Raw genomic sequence first — 16,345 nt, forward strand, 5'->3', positions numbered from 1 at the left:
AGGGTCTTAGCTCCCCCAGCCTGCTGCACACACTAGCCGGCAAGCTTGCAGCAGCAGACGGCCAGGCCCACGAGCAGCCTAGGGGGCGCCACTCGGCACTCGAGTAACCTGAGCCTTCCACTGGCCCCGCCCACATCAAGTCTACAGCCACGCCCGTACTGCCCAGCCTCGGCCCGCCTCCCTGTCGCGATTGGCCCCGCCTGCCAGGCTCTCCTTGCTCTGATTGGCTGGTCTGAGGATCCGTCAGGCCGAGCGCCGCGGCGGCGGCGGCGGCGGTGGCGGCGGCAGCAGCAGCGGAGCAGAAGGGAACCGGACCGGAAGGGTCGCAGCGCCCCGCGCCCCTCACACCCACTGCGGCGGCGACGGGGCGGAGCAGAGCGGGGCGGGGCGGCCGGGTCCGGGCCGCGGAGCCGGGAACCGCCAGAACGCATCGCCGCCTGCGCGCCCTCCCTCTGCCTCCGGCGCGGCGGCGCGGAGCCGAGGTGAGCCCGGCGGGCGGCTAGGCCTGGCGGGGCTGCTCGGGCCGCGCAGGGCCTGGGTTGCGGGGCGCGGGGCGTGGGCTGCTCAGTACCGCCCGGCTGTCCACGGTGCGGCAGTCGTCCACTCCCGCCTGGTGTCTGCAGCCTCGGGCTGCGGACCCGCTCGCTGTCTGGCCGGGCCCCAGTAGACCTGCCCGCAGGGGTCTGTGGGCGCCTTCCCTCCAGCTGTGAGGCACGCAGCTGCACCTCGCGGCATGCCCCGGAGCCCCAGATCTGGTCCCCGCGACCTTGGCGGTGACTCTGCCCCTCACCGGCCCTCTGTTTTCCCCTTGGAGAAGTGGTAGAACGTCTCGGGTTGGGTCGGGGTTGTTATCAGGCAGTGTGGCTGTCTCAGAGCGCCGGGGCAGAAACAACCTGGGGCGCCCATTTGTGGGCACCTGGGTGGGTGAGTGCTCTCCGGAGTGCTGGTATGAGTGTCGTCGTAGGAACTCTCCCTCATCCGCTTCGAGCCCTCCCCCCGCCCCCCACTTCTCGCTCCTCCGATCCCCCCTCCCCCAGTGCCTTGTCATTCATCTTCAGCGCCCAGCGAAGCCAGAGTGGGCCCTGCCCACCCGCCTGCCACTCCCTCCCCTCCCCTCTTCAAGGCCGAAGCAGAGCTCTTCTCTCGCGTCCTACTCTCCTCACCTGCCTTGGACGTGCCCAAAGCATTTATTTACCTCAGGACCTTTGCACTTCCAGGTCTCCATGTTAGGAGTTGTCCGTAAGATTTTATATATATATAAAATCCGTTGTCACTCTCATAGTGCTCCCTCCTGTGGCTCAGCGGCTTGTTTTTGGCGAGGCCTGCCTTGACCACCCTTTTCCCTGGCTTAGTCATTCTAAGTTGATCCGTCGTTTCTTTGATTTTCCTTCTAGCACCCACTCTGGTTTGCTGCTGTCTGATTTATTGCCCTGTAGCACTGCGAAGACGGATAGTTGGCTGGTATCTTCAGTAGTGTCAGCTCAGTGAGCGAGCTGCAAGACCGTCTTCCCTGCCTACCTGTTGTCTCCGCTTCGTTTGTGTTGATGACTTTTAACTTGTGAAACTTGTAAGCAAACAGACTCTTATTCTCATTTGGTGAAATTTTTTAAATGTTTTTTTTTTTAATCTCTGTCTAGTAGCCGTTAGAACAATTTATGATAAACATTTTTGTATTTGGGGAAGAGTTTTTGCTCGAGCCTCCTCCCACACATTCAGGAGTTATCTCCTGAATTCTGCATTATCTAGGTCATGCTTTCTCCCGGGCTCTAGGGACACAAAAGAGATAGCAACAGGGTACCTTCCCCCAGAGAGCCCAGGAGCCTCGTAGAGCAGGCTGGCATGCACACAGTTCTAGGACAGGCTGTGTCACCCGCTGTAGTGAAGGGTCTGTGCCCTAGAAATGGAGGACATGGAGTGGGGGTGCTGGTGAGCCTTGAGCAGGGACAGACACAGAAAATGAAAGGACAAGATCAGCAAGGAACTTCACCCTCCAGAGCAAGTGTGGGGTTGTGGTAGAGACCCCCCAAGCTCCAGAACTCTCAGCAGTTTTTGTAAAAGCTAGCATTCCAAGTTTGTCTGGACTCTGATTTTTCGATGTTGGCAATAGCTAACTAAAACTAGGTATTTGGTGCCAAGCCAAATGCGGACCTCCTGCAGCACCGCTAACCTCCTGAGCAGGCTGTGTGGGAGGGAGAAGCAGCGAGGAGCAGGAACAGTAGCCCGAGGCCAGAAGAGCTAGGCCGTCTTCTCCCAGATACCAGCCAGGACTCATTTGAGCGCAACTGGCACTCCGTGAACGAACGGCAGCTACGAAAGCAGGTTTCGGAGAGGAAGAAACGGGGTCTCCCAGGGCTTCAGCCGTCTGCTTCAGCACAAGCAGTCACCCGAATCCAGATCACCCCGAAATCTACAGTCCTCAGCTCTATTTGTGTTCGGCTTTCAGTTTGTGCTGGAAGAACAATAGCCAATCTATAAATGTTTCCCCCTCCCTTTCATAAGAGTCCTGCATGGTTAAAAATAATTGTCTTTTTTTGGGGCATAGTCTCCAGAGAGCTTTGGTTTTCCTGAGGTTTTAATTTGCAAGGTGCCAGGACTTTATAATAACTTGTTAACACATGAAAATGGCTTTCTTTGCTCCGTCCCTTAAATAAATGGTCAAGGGTATACTTGAATATGTCAGTTTCAAATGAAAAAAAAAAAAGCTTAACGTTCTGCATAAAGAAAAATGCCAAAAAGCAATTACTTATGAGTGAGCCAATTTTTTAAAAATTACTATAATATAAAACAAAAATCAGATTTTTAAAGGAGACCCTCAATTTGTCAGGAGGGCTGCTGTTTTTGTCTAATTATGAAATCAGCTTTCACACCTGGCTAGGAAGGTGGTAATTTTATTTTTAAAAATTCTCAATGATTTGCATTTGACCTCTCTGTGAATTGATTTCAACAGTAATCTGCTGTTTTAATTGTTTACGATGGGGACTTTCAAGTATGTTCAGGAATAAACAGCTTAGTATCGACATCCACAGGTTTGAACTCTGGCAGTCTTGCTTTATCCCGGATCTCGAAGTGCATAAACTTTACTCAAAGTGTAAGGAATAGATTCTAAAGCAGGACCTAAATATCACTGCGAACTTCTCAGTACATTTCTTTAAAAGACAGGGGCTCTCTTACCCTTTTAAAAGCAATAATTCTTTCATAGCATCAAGTGACTGGTCAGTATTCAGATTGCCTCATGTATTTTATTCCAGTTGTTGAATAAATATTCATTCAAGGTGTGGAATTCAATATTCAAGTTGACTCATGTATTTTATAGTTTCTGTAATCATTTGAAAGGAGAACCAAGACTATGTTGTTGATTACTGGTTGATGTCTTTTTGATTCTCTCTCTTTCTCTGTTGGCTTTTGGTTTTTGGTTGATTATTATTATTATGATTATTATTATTTGTTTTGTTTTTTGAGAGAGGGTTTCTCTGTGTAGCTTTGCGCCTTTCCTGGAACTCACTTTGTAGCCCAGGCAGGCCTTGAACTCATACAGAGATCCACCTGCCTCTCCCTCACAAGTGCTGGGATTAAAGGCATGCGCCACCACTGCCGGGCTTATTATTATTATTATTATTATTACTATTATTATTATTATTTTCTTCTTTCAGACATGATCTCACATTGTAGCCCAGGGTGACCTCAGACTCACTATGTAGCCCAGGCTGGCCTTAAACCCATGGCTGTCTTCCTGTCTCAGCTCTGAGTGTGCTAGAATTGCAGGCAGAAGCCAGCACACTCAGCGAAGTTCCTTCAGTTTGTTACTGTCCCCCTGCTTCTCTTGCTTTCCTTGTAGTTTACTTGTGGATGCAGCTGGTGGTTCTGGAGCACCTGCATGGTTGGAGTTCACTGATGCCGTCTCTGTGGTATAACATAGTATTTCTATTTCCTGAGAAGTAGTCGTTGAATGTAGATGACAGTCACTCAGATTGAGGGTGGACTCAGGTCACAGTGCCTTCTCAGGTCAGCTGAACTCACATCGAGAGGTGTCCTGAGGTTCTGTGCTCATCTGGTAGTCATGTGGCCCTGGATGAGTGACTGGCCCACCATGAGACTGACTTGAGACCTGACCTTAACCTGATCCACACTGCCTTCCCACATTTATCCTTTTACTTGGCTTTGCTTTTGATTGGTATTGCTTGAGCTGTATAATGGACCAGGGTTCAGAAATAGCCAGTACAGCCTCCACCACTGAGGGACTTGGGGTGGAACTGATGGGCTTTCCACACAAAATGAAAGGAGCCTTTGGTGCTGTTTACCGGGAAAGGCCGAGTAGGAAACGTTGCATGAGAAGCAGGGGCTTGAACTAGGTTTTGAAGGAGGGTGAGTGCTGGCCAGAAGAGCAGCAGGGACAGAGAAGTCAGCTTAGGCTGATGGAGCTGCTGGGCAGAGGCCTGCAGGTGTGCAATCACCTGGTGTGTCTGGTCTCCAAGAACAGGCCAGAGGGCTTGCAGTCTGCTCTAATGCTGAGGACTTGAATCAAGCTTTCACAGGCACTATCAGAAGAATTCAGAAAGAAGGGTGGGATTGCTGTGTGTTTCCAACAGTCTCTCTTTTTAAATCCCTTACTGTGAAACTATTATAGATCTACAAGAAGCTGCAAAATCCCACCTACCTTTCACCCAGTTTTCTCCATTGATTGTATATTTACATAACTCCACTATAGTACCATAACTGGAAGGTGGCATTGCTATGGTGTGCGTGTAGTTCAGTGTCATTTTATCACATGCAGGTTCCTGAACCGCCAGTGCCACCACAGGATACATACAGAGCCTTTTTAGCATCCCCAAGGTCTCCTGTAGCCCCTATGTGGCTGCCTCACTCACCAGCCCCCACCGAGCATAACCCCTGGCAACTGAGATCTGTTTTATATGTCTACAGTTTTGTCATTTGAAGAATCCTTATGGGCTTATAAGGTGACCTTTCAAGGGTCACTTACTTCAGGAAGGACAGCTGTCTCCCAGCATCCTCAGGAAGACTGGATCCAGAATTCCCAGATGGATGCCACAGCCTATGTGTGTTCAAGTCATATAAAATGGTGCAGTATTAGTGCACATTCTCCCATATGTCTTCCACCATCTCTAGAGTATTTATAATATAAAGCAAATACTAAGAAGTTATTGTATTATATGATTTGAGGGAAATGACAAGAAAAATGTGCTGTATACATTCAATACAGATATAATTTCCCTCAAATGTCACTTAATTTATGATGATTTTAATTGATACATGAAAACATAAAAATTATGCCTGTTAATGGGGCACTATGTGATGTTTTGATTGATGTTTTGATACATGTAGTGTTTAAATTAGGTCAAATCACATCTAGATCATTGAGCATCATTTCGTGTCATAAAAACTTTCAAATCTCTTAGCTATGTGAAGTGTGCAGTATATTAATGTGATTTGTAGTTACACTACTGTGCAGTGGCACATAAAATGTCTTGTTCTACCTACTGTACAGTTGATCTTACCAAATCTTTTCTACCTGTGGTTGGTTGAATTTAAAAGTTCAGAATCCATGAATATGGAGACCAACTGTGTAATGCATTTGAGATCTACCCAGTCAGCAGTGTGGTTCTTTTCAGTGCTGGCTAGTATTCTAGATATGTGGCCATGGATATTTGCACTGTTTCTAGTTTTGATCTGTGACAAAGTTGCTCTGAGCACCATGTCCTGTATTGAGTATGTGTATGTGTGTGTGTGTGTGTGTGTGTGTGTGTGTGTGTGTGTGTGTATATAACAGAAATTCAGAAGGGAGGCCCTTGCAAGGCTGTGATGTTCTTGAGAATGAAACGGTTGCATGTCTGCCTAACTATAGTGCAGCATCAGGTCAGGAGTTGGCGATGGGGATGTCACTCAGTGGTAGAGCGCTCCTAGCATGTGAGTCTTCCAGCTCAGTCCCTAGCATGGGGGCGGTTTAAATTACCATAAGCTACATTTTTGTTTGTTTGTTTGTTGTTTTTTCCCATGAGGATTAGCATAGGCCAGTGAAGAGGTTTATGAAAGAAATGTAGAGTGTGTTTTGAAACAGGGTGACTAAGAATCTGCTTTTAGCCATAGCAACGGGTCCAATAGTGCAGGTCTTGGGCATTCTGAAACGTCAGTGTAATTAAGGGGTTAATTGAGTATGAATCACTCAGTCTTCTTCAGAGAAAAGTGTGTTGGGGAGGAAGCCCATGTTGCTCTGGCATGGTGCTGCCCAGCCCTTGGACTCGTGGCTTTCTGCCCTGCGTTAATTAGAGATGTAGGACTGGTGTGCTAGGAGGAAGGAGGGCGCTGTGGTCAGACACACCTCAGTTCAGTCCGGGCCACACTGAGAATTTGGGCAGCTCCTTACTGTCCAGAAACCTCAGCTTCCTCCGTGACTGTCAGGACGGCAGTGCACCCACCCTCCCAGGTCGCTTGAAGGGATTTGTACCCGTATCTCTCAGCCTGAGCTGTTCTCCCCACTCGAGTGTCATCGGTCTCCAGCACACCACACCCTCCCTGCAGCTGTCACAAGGTCGTTTTGTAGCTTTTCATTTTCATTTTAAAATTTTGATTAGTTTTTTAAAATATAAACCTATGTGGTTAAAACAGAACAGAAAGTTCTAATGGGAACATTTCTCATGTCCCATTTATTTCTCTGTTCTTGCTGGTATACAGTCTGTGGAGAGAGAGACAGAGACAGAGAGACAGAGAATTTGTACACACACACTGTGTGCTTACATGTGTGTATGTGTTGTGTGTTTATACTCAGTGCACACAAATTGGCATTATGTGAACTCTAATTCAACTTGCTTTATTTCCTTTGTGTATTTTAGCTATCTTTACAAGCTAGTACACACAGTCCCTGAATTCTGTTTAATGCCTTCATTGTACTTTATGTTTTGAGTTGTTCATAGTCTTGCTGGTTAGATGTGCTCTGTTCTTGGACAGATATCTTTGAGTATTGAACACATAATCGCCCTGTGCATTTCTAGACTTGCACTTGCTGGGTTAGGATTCACATGCATGCACATCATTAGCAGCTATTGCTTGCATGATTTACCACCTTACAGTTCTCACCAATACTCAGGTCCACAGTTTTGTGAGCAAACTTGAGGATAGGTCTTGCCTCTGTGAACCTTCCTTCATGACGGTCTGTGCTGTTCTACTCACTCCTTGCTCTTGTGCTCTTCTCCCTCCCCCCCTGGAATGAATCCAGGGCCTTATGCCAGGCAAGCACTCTACCATTGAGTTACCTGCCCAGCTCCTACCTCCCTACTTTTTGAGAAGAAGCTCATGGCCCGGGGAAAGACAGACCTATAAAAGCCTTTATAGCCCCAGCTCAGCGAGCTGCCAAGACTGTAGACGTGGCATGGATGGAGACTGTGTTGGACCCATGCTGGTGGCATGGCAGAGGCAGTACATCCAGGTTTGGTTGTGTGGCTAATGTGGTTGCTTGAGGAATGCTTGTACTTCCCCACTTGCAAAATGGTTTTCCTGAGCCCCGGTTTATGGACCTTTTACTTAAAATGTCATTCCAACTGAATAGATCCATTAGTGCCTAAGTTACATGTTTTCCCAGGTTGTCTTGTGTGTGTCTGTGTGGGGTGGTCTTTGTCTTCTTCTCATGTAGCCCAAATAGAACAGGAGAGTGGCTTTGAAAGGTTTGTTCTTAGATGATTTTTTTCCTTAGCTAACAAGAGCACTTTATCTTAATTTTAGAATGATTTTAAATCTTGGGGTGAAATTATGTTAATATTTCCTGAGCCTAGTCTGATTAGCTCTAGTCCCCAAGTTCCAAGAAGTTAGCCTTGTATTATACTAGTCCAGCTGTGGGATGTGAGCAGCTGAAGAAAGAGAGTTGCCAGAGAAGATTGAGATTTGTGCCAGTCACGGCAGGGGCAGGTGGTCTAGAAATGGGGATGACTTTCTGCCACAAGGTCACTCAGTGATTCGGCTGGTGGGCAGCTCAACTGTTTCTAGCATGTGGCTTCCATTGCTCGTTTGCCCTTGAGCCTTTGTTTCAGCCTTTACGAACTTATTTCCATGTTCAAGGGAAATTCTAGGCATCGCTGTGTTGAGAAGAAAGTTCTCCTTGCCAAAAACTCACCAGGTGGCCATTAAATATCAGATGGTGGACCAGAAAGGCAGGGGTTTGGTGGAGCTGTAGAAAAAAATTGTTCATGGAATGTTTACCTCTGTGACTTTGTTGTTGGCATCTTAAGTTAAAAGGCCAAACTCGTAACTCACTTATTTTTCAGTTAACATCATCCACCCTTTCCCAGGGTGAGCATATCAGTCACATTTCTCCCTTTTTCAGTCACTGTGATGTGTGATGGAATGCATGACAGCAGTTGAGGGGAGAAAGGAGTTATTTTGGCTCATGGCTTACAAGGTGCAGCCCTCCCTGATAGAGTACACGGTGGTGGGAGCCTGCTGCTGGGATTCCTCAGTCTCCCCAGACCAGGGAGCACTTTGTGCTGGAAACAGTGAGACTGTTTCCCTCCATGCTGTCCTCTCGCAGCCCACTTTGTCCAGCCAAGCTGTACCTCCTAAAGGTCCTACAACTTCCCCAAACAGCACCACCTCCTGAGGACGAAGTGTTTAAACACAAGGCTACGGAGGACATTTCACACTCCAGCCAAACTGGGAATCAGCCCACTGCCCAAAGCACAAGGAAACTACTTTATGAAGCCACTGTATATTTGTATAGTTGTGGATATACTTAGAGTGTAGATAATTGTCTTACTGTGCGCTATAGCTGTGTTTGGGGTTCAGGGAATGAAGGCAAGCTCTGGCTCCACCTTCATAAAACAGGCCCATCGCTGGGGTGCACGCCTCATACCAGTGTCCCTAATCCTCCTAACAGCCTGTTGCTTGGAGGTTCATCACGTTAGCCTGAGTTCACGCACTCAGATGACTAGTACGTGGTGTCTCCAGGAACTTTAGAATCAGTCCTTCTGAACTAATGCCCCCATCTGTACCTGTGACTGCTAGACATAAGCTGGTCCCACAAGAAGGAAGTGGGTGAGACACATTAGTGACACAGTGGGCTTACCATGGCTGCTAATAAATTCTTTTCTCCAGAGGTGAGTCTTTCACCATCCCCACCCCCACCCGTTTTTCAGGTGAACTCATGGCCTTGTGTATGCTACTGACCTGCACCCCTGCCCCAAGATAGTTTATTATAGTACAGTCCTTTAAAAATGTGGTCTTCTGCATCTCGAAATTCCTTCTTTTCAGGGCTAGAGAGGTGCTCAACATTTAAGAGCTCTGACTGCTCTCCCAGAGGACCCAGGTTCCATTCCCAGCACCCACATGACAGCTCACAGCTGTCCAGGCACACACATACATGCATGCAGACAAAGCACCCAGATACATAAAATAAATAAATGTTAGAAAAATTTTGTTTTAATTCCTTCTGTTGATGGATTTTCACCACTGAAATCTTTTTTTTTTTTTTTTTTTTTTTGGTTTGTGCCCCTTGCTTAAATTGAGAGCTTGGCCAAGCTGATTTTCCTATCTCATAGCCATACATTTATATCCCAGCAGATCGGAACCACTGTGAACGGGGCTCCATGTATACGATTTGGTAAGTGCATCAGTTCATTCTGTTTCTCTGTCCAGGGATCTGACGAAGGTACCCGCTCGCCGGAATACTGCATGACACTACATCATGAGTGACAGTAAAAGTGATGGTCAGTTTTACAGTGTGCAAGTGGCGGACTCGACTTTCACTGTCCTAAAGCGTTACCAGCAATTGAAACCAATCGGCTCTGGAGCCCAGGGAATTGTTTGGTAAGTCTGACGTTCTAATAGCATAGACTACGTCTTTAGTAAAAAGTAAAACTAAATCTGAGTTTAGAAGCACTGATTAAAAAAAAAATATCCCCTGTTGTAGATTAGATTTTGAGCTAAGCTAAATCAGTCCTTGCAATAGTTATAGACAGTCATTTATAGGATACAAACTCAATTTTTCTTTTGCTTTGTTGTTGGTTTTATTTGTTTATTTATTAGTTTCTTTTCTTTCCATTTGCCCTGTCATTATGATATCAGAATAATTGGTATGACAGTGAGGTGTAACAGGGATTTGGCGTTTTATTCATTTCTTCATCATGGCCACCTTCTCCCCCCTCCTCCTTTTATTCCCAATCACTCCTATTCATTTCCAGGCGCCACCATTGCAGTGCCTTGCCATTCATTGGCAGGATGAGGCCAGGCAGTGTCATTATCACACCATGGATTAACCAGGAAGGGCTGCTGTGTGAGGGGTTGGGCTGGCCGTCTCTTCTTTGGTGTCTCTCTTCAACTCTGTGTCCAGCCCAGGACGTCAGAACCATTAGTCTGACCCTGAACCTTAGGCTCTTGCATGGTAAGACAGTCAGCGGCTGCGACGTCACTGGCCAGACAAAGGTAACGTTTCTCACGTGTTTTCTAGACTACCGTTATCAGCACCTCTCAAACATGTTAGACTGTAGTTTTCTGGACAAAGCTTTTTTCCCCCCCTCACTGATCAACAAGACTATATTTGTCTTTAAAAGAAATTATGATAAGAGAAAACATTTAATGTTTACAGCTGGTAGGCAAAGAGGATTGAAAATAAAAGGCCTCTCCTGGGCATTCCGGGAGGAGGGTTTTGGTTTTTCCTGTGAAGACGCTGAGCGTAGCATCATCAGTGGGCTTCAGCTGATCCTCTACTGCAGAGACTCTGGTCAGGGCCCCGGTGCTCAGAGGAGAGACTGGGGAGGGAACAGGCGCTGCCTGGAAGGAGTGCCAGCTGCGCACAGGGGGGCCTTAACTTCTAAGTTATCTGAACGGCTCAGGAGCAGAAGTATTTCTGAGTTTGGATTCTTGTCACATTTTTCAATATTTGTATTCACTGGTGGGCATCTCTAATCGCAAAATCTGAAATCTGAAATGTTCTAAAATCCAGCAGTCTGAGCACCATGGCAGTGCTCAAAAAGCTTCAGTTTTAGAGTGCTGAGATTTTGAATTTACTCTGGAGATGATCAAACCAGACTTAAACCCTTTGTGACAAGAAAGGTTTTAAAGCCAGTGGCTGGCTCAGGTAAGGAACCGTGGGTGGTCGTAAAGTCATGAGTGTTTACCTGAGCTGTAAATTCTTTATTTGGAATTAGATCGTGATTTGATGAGAGGATGGAAGAAGGGGGAACGTGAATTATCTTGGGGAGTTTCCTTTATAGGGTGGACAGAGCATTCCATATTAAATATGGGCTTCATTTATCCCACTTGGCCGGCCCATCATTGACTTGTTTTTGAAGATTAAAAGTAAAGTGAATAGTATATATTATATAACGAGATCTGCTATGACCGTCTCTGTATGTGTGGTACAGTTGAGGACTAGCTCATTGACTTTATCTGTTCCATGGGTTCGGGGTAGATCTGGGTCTAAACCATCTGTTGGTCTTTTGGGACCTTATTACACTTAGTTAAAACTTGATGACTTGAGTCACTGACACTTTTTGTATGACCAGGACTCTGACCTAATCTCTGTTTAAAATCTTCATAATAATGAACAAGTCAATATTCATTAAATATCTCTTTAGAAATTCTTAATAAATTATATTCATCTTTGTAGGACGATTACATCCAAGAACTGTTGAGGGCTAGAGAGGAAGCTCAGCAGTAGAGCACTCGCCTAGTATATTGAAGTACCTGGATTTCTTACCAGCACCAAAACATCCATACATGTGCATGCATACATACATATTTACATATATACATACACACATGCATGTATACATATACCCATGTGTACGTACATATGTATGTATATATATGTATACATATTCGTATATACACAGATATACCTATGCACACATATACATATATATACATGTGCATATATACATATATATACACACCCATGTAAACATGTGCATATGTACATACACTTTAATTTTGTAACTGTAACCGACAGTTTTATAGCATCCTCCCACCTATGTTCTTATATAGGAAAGTAAAACCTTCAGAAGTGATTGTTCCTGCCTCCACTTCCTCTTTTTTTATCTTGCCTAGCTGTATGGTTTCAGATTGTATAGGGAACGGTCAGGTAGTGGCATGTTCCTATTAAAGCAGAACAAAAGGTTTACTTTTGCTGAAATGATCTCAGCAATGGGTGAGCTGCTACCTTGACAATAGAACTGGGTTTTCTACCCCTCTCATTAAGGTCTAGCCATTTTGCTGTTAATTAATGGTCTAGAACAACTTCTTGTTAGCATTGAGCTTGTACTTTAGAAATGTCCATCAGTAAACCTTTGAGGGTGCAATGGGCAGAGTAATGCCTCTTCAGAAATAGCCACGTCCTAACCTTGGAATCCTGTGAGTGTGACCTTACAGGACAGAATGAACTTTGCAGACTTGATCAAATGAGTGATCTTAGCATTCAAGTCCTGGAAGCAGAAGGATTACTGGAAGTGGCAGCAGGTCAGGCTTGGCCACATAGTGAGTTCAAGGCCTTCCTGGGCTATAGAGTGAGACCCCATCTGAAAAACAAAGCAACAAATCAGTGATCTTGAGGTGGGAGCATTGGTGGGCCAGTGTAATCGAAGTTGCTCTTACAAAAGGGAGTCCAGAATATCCTGGTCAGAGAAGGAAATGTGATCACAGAGTGTGGAGTGCTGTGGGACAGGAATGCAGGAAGCTTCTAGAAGCTGGAAAAAAGGAAGGGAATGGATTCTTCTCAGAGCATCCATGAGGATCACAGCCCCCTGACCTTAATGTTAGCCCCTTAGGACTAATTTTGGACTTCTGAAGTCCAGAAGTGTAAGGTAATAAATTTATGTTGTTTTAAATCAATAATTGGTGGCCGTTCGGTAGCCACAAGAATAGCATTGGGAGCTGATGTAGACGTAAGTGTATTTTTAAGTTTTGAGACATAAAATGTGTTAGCACCACTCTGTGGTTTCTAAACCAGTTAGTTTTGTTAACTAGACCATTGTAAACACATAGGACCAGGTGTGCACGGGAACCACAGTGACCCACAGAGTTAAGTGTAAGAGCTGGAGCCAGGATAAAATATTCTGACCCCTGATTTTATTTCGCTGTTGCAGTGCTAAGCATCAGACTCGGCTCCAGATGTGCTGGGCGGGCCTCTGCTGTGAGCGCCTTCCCAGACACTACCCCCTGTTCCGAATTGTCTTGACAGTTGTTGCCTTACTTGATTTGTTTCTGCGTTTTTGTTCCTTAGAAGAGGACAGAAAAATTTACTAGGAAATAAGTTTTTAAAGTTATCATTGACTCAAGTGTATGCTTTTCCTTTCTCCTTCTAAAATCTAAGTTGTTCAGCCCAAAATGTAAACCTTTGGTCCTATGACATGCTTAACCCCTTTCCTTAAGTTTTTAATATTGGGCCTGGCAGTTCCCAGGAGTAACAGTTAGAACCTTAATCCAAAATAATTAGTATAGTAGAGCTTACATGCTTTCCTTCTAGCTTTCTGTAAGCATGAACACTCCTTTGTCTTTAAATTGTCTTATTTACCTCTATTAATATAAACAAACCATAAATAATGTCCAGAATAATGTGTTTTTGGTAAGGAGGTTCTTAGTGTGAAGCACAGAATGGCTGTGAGATAGGAGACTTGGGTTCGGAGCCCAGTGCAGATCCTCAGCTCAAGTTCTTTGTGACCTTGGGCAGCTCACTATGTGTTCATGAGTGAAGTCTTCATTGAGACTTCAGACTTAAGATGGTAAATCAAAGAGCCAACAAAAGAGAATGACAATAATCAGTGAGCAAAAAAAGTTGTAATAAATTTCTGCAACATAAAGTAAGTTGGGGGTCTTGATCCAGATGACACGGCAGAGGGGTGAGAGTAAGTAGAGGGTTGATTGTAACCAGAAAGGGAGCCTCTCTACCACAGAACTCCAAGGTACTGTCAGTAGAGACCACAATGGGGAGGAGACTAAAACCTGGATGTTAAAACACATCTATGACACAGGTTCCCATTTGCCGCCAGCGTTCCCACACTGCCCTCCATGCTCAGCGTCTGCCCTTAGAGAGCTAGTAAGTTCCTGAAGTCAGTGTCACATCAGTCAGGCTAGTATAGGAAGCCCAACATTTGGGGCTGTTTCTTGGGATCATTTAAATTCTGAAAGGGACTGCTGGAACTGTCCGTGTGGCTAGAGAGTAGGAATTAGATCCTGAGGCTTTCTAACAGGGCCTGGAAAGCTTCCTTGGCTTTGTTTTGGGGCTGTTGAAAGGCCGCACCCTAGAAGTAATGGGGTTAACTTGAGTGAGGCCCTGCCACTCAGCATCGGTCATCATGCACTTGTTGACATGTTAGAGGTGAGTCTACTCTGTTAGTGCTCCCATGTGCCCAGTAGATCAAATGTAAATTCTGAAAGAGGGTAGCATTACCTTGGATTTCAGATCGTTTCTACAGCAGCTTTATAAATGCAAGGTCTTAACACAATACAAAATGGCTAGATACAAGGAGATAAGACAAAAGGGTCAGTTCAACAGGGGATCCCAGCATCATTAGATCTAAAATTTTAAATAGCTGTGGTGATGCGTTCAAGATGATAAAAGACAAGGTGAAAACTTGAGTGGAAGAACAAGAACTTCAGAAGAGAACTAGGTGGAAATGATAGAAGTGAAAGTGAAAGCCATGGTGATTGAATTACAAAGTCACAGAAAGTGCTTGCAGATATGAGATGTGACTGAAGAGAGAATGGTCGTGCGGAAGATGCATCCGCAGAAAATACCCAGAACGAAGCCTTAGAGACCAGAGTAGGATACAGAAGAGAGGAGTGTTCATCTTTCATTGCTCCATAAGCAGTTACTACAGTCTGGCTTCGTCCACTAAAGTAGACTCTCTGCATTCCCACTTGGCTATGTGCCTGTCAGAGATGCATGCTTGGAGGCGTGGAGCCACACACATGAACGCCGATGGCGGTGCTTCTTACCATCATTTGAAAACTGAAAATAACTAAAGTAGCAATCAGTGTCATGTGACAGTCACACAAAGGAATATTGTAGCAACGACAGTAAACTGCAGTACTCAGACTAGTGGGTGAGTCAAATACAGTGTTGAGTGAAAAGTCAAAGACTTATAAAAAAAAAAAAAACGGGAAAAATGAGTGATAGAGTTGTATATAAGGGCACATGTTGAGTTTGTGAAAGCAAGAAAGTGATTGTCATAAAAGTCTGAAGTTAGGCCAGGCTTGGTGGTGCACGCCTTTAATTCCAGCACTTGGGAGGCAGAGGCAGGAGGATCTCTTGAGTTCAAGACCAGAAAAACGGGTCTACACAGTGAGTTCCAGGACAGCCAGGACTATGTAGAGAGACCCTGTCTCAAAATACCAAAAAATTGATAATAAAAATAAATAAATAAAAACCTCAGAAGCTATTTTCATCTTTGGTGGGCAAAAATGATAACAATTGGGAAGGGTTGTTTAGGGGACTTTTGGGGGCAGCAACAGAGCGTGGCTCTTTGTGATACATCTTTGAGCAGAGGAACAAAAAACAAAACAAAGCAAAGGAGTGACTGTCGGATGAAAGCTTCCCTCACCGACAGCACTCAAAGCTGGAAAGAACCGACCTTAACTTAAGTTCTGAGGGAAATTGATTTTCAGCTTAAAAGACAGATTGCCAGTCCAAGATGAGGACAGAGTAAGATCATTTATCTTCAGCGTATGTTGTCTGGGACATTCTTTAAGGACTCACTTCAAAAATCAAGACAGCAAGAGAACATGTAATATAAGAAGGCAGTAAATACAAGAGGCCAGAAATGGAATCCCAGGATAAGTTCTGTGAAGCAGGCTTTGAGATGCCCTCAAAGAAAGGATGGATCAATTCCAAGCATAGATGTCTGAGTGGGAAGGCACGGTGCTTTGGGAGATGAGGTTTTCTCCTTTTAGGAAAAAGGTGTTTATTAGAAACTTGTGGAAGGAAGTATAGAAAGAGGCATGGTCTACATAGAAAACAGAAGGGCAGGGTGTTCAAGTGGCTGATAGACGTGATCTTTGGAAAATGAAGCATAATCCCAGCTCTGCAACTAGTAATATGTGCATGTGTACGTGTACTTTCCTGTTGGTTGTCAGTGTTTGTAGACAGCTGGGAGAAGCAGCACAGAGGCTTAGCTGTCAGTTTAAAATGAAGATGCTAGCAAGCTTGAGTGTTTACGACAAAGGTTTGGAGGAAAGAGGGAGGAAGGTAGAGATAGAAGAGAGCAGGGTGGAGCATAATAGTCACCTTATGTTGTGGGGGAAGAGCAAGATAAGGTCCGTTGAACCCACTTACAGAGAAAACCCCGACATACCATTAGAACAAAGCTGGGAGGGGTTGGAGGTGCCAAGTAAGGAACTACACCCTCCG

The 16,345-nt window shown here is 45.2% G+C and overlaps 1 protein-coding gene across 7 annotated transcripts in view; it reads left to right on the plus strand.

Moving 5' to 3' along the window:
- The first annotated feature begins 255 nt into the window (after positions 1–255).
- Positions 256–16,345, plus strand: part of Mapk9 (mitogen-activated protein kinase 9) — a 45,803-nt gene continuing 29,713 nt past the window's right edge. For 4 of the 7 annotated variants that reach the window (XM_028855037.2, XM_028855032.2, XM_028855036.2 and 1 more), the window contains exons 1-2: positions 256–482; positions 9,637–9,807. In XM_028855037.2, coding sequence (XP_028710870.1) covers positions 9,686–9,807 — 122 coding nt within the window. In that variant the 5' untranslated portion in view covers positions 256–482; positions 9,637–9,685. Of the gene's footprint in view, positions 483–1,394; positions 1,568–9,636; positions 9,808–10,181; positions 10,423–16,345 lie in introns of those variants that run through there. The other 3 variants (XM_028855035.2, XM_028855034.2, XM_028855033.2) reach the window with 2 other exon arrangements.

Source organism: Peromyscus leucopus, chromosome 8b (genome assembly GCF_004664715.2).
Source record: "Peromyscus leucopus breed LL Stock chromosome 8b, UCI_PerLeu_2.1, whole genome shotgun sequence".
NCBI classification, from domain to species: domain Eukaryota; kingdom Metazoa; phylum Chordata; class Mammalia; order Rodentia; family Cricetidae; genus Peromyscus; species Peromyscus leucopus.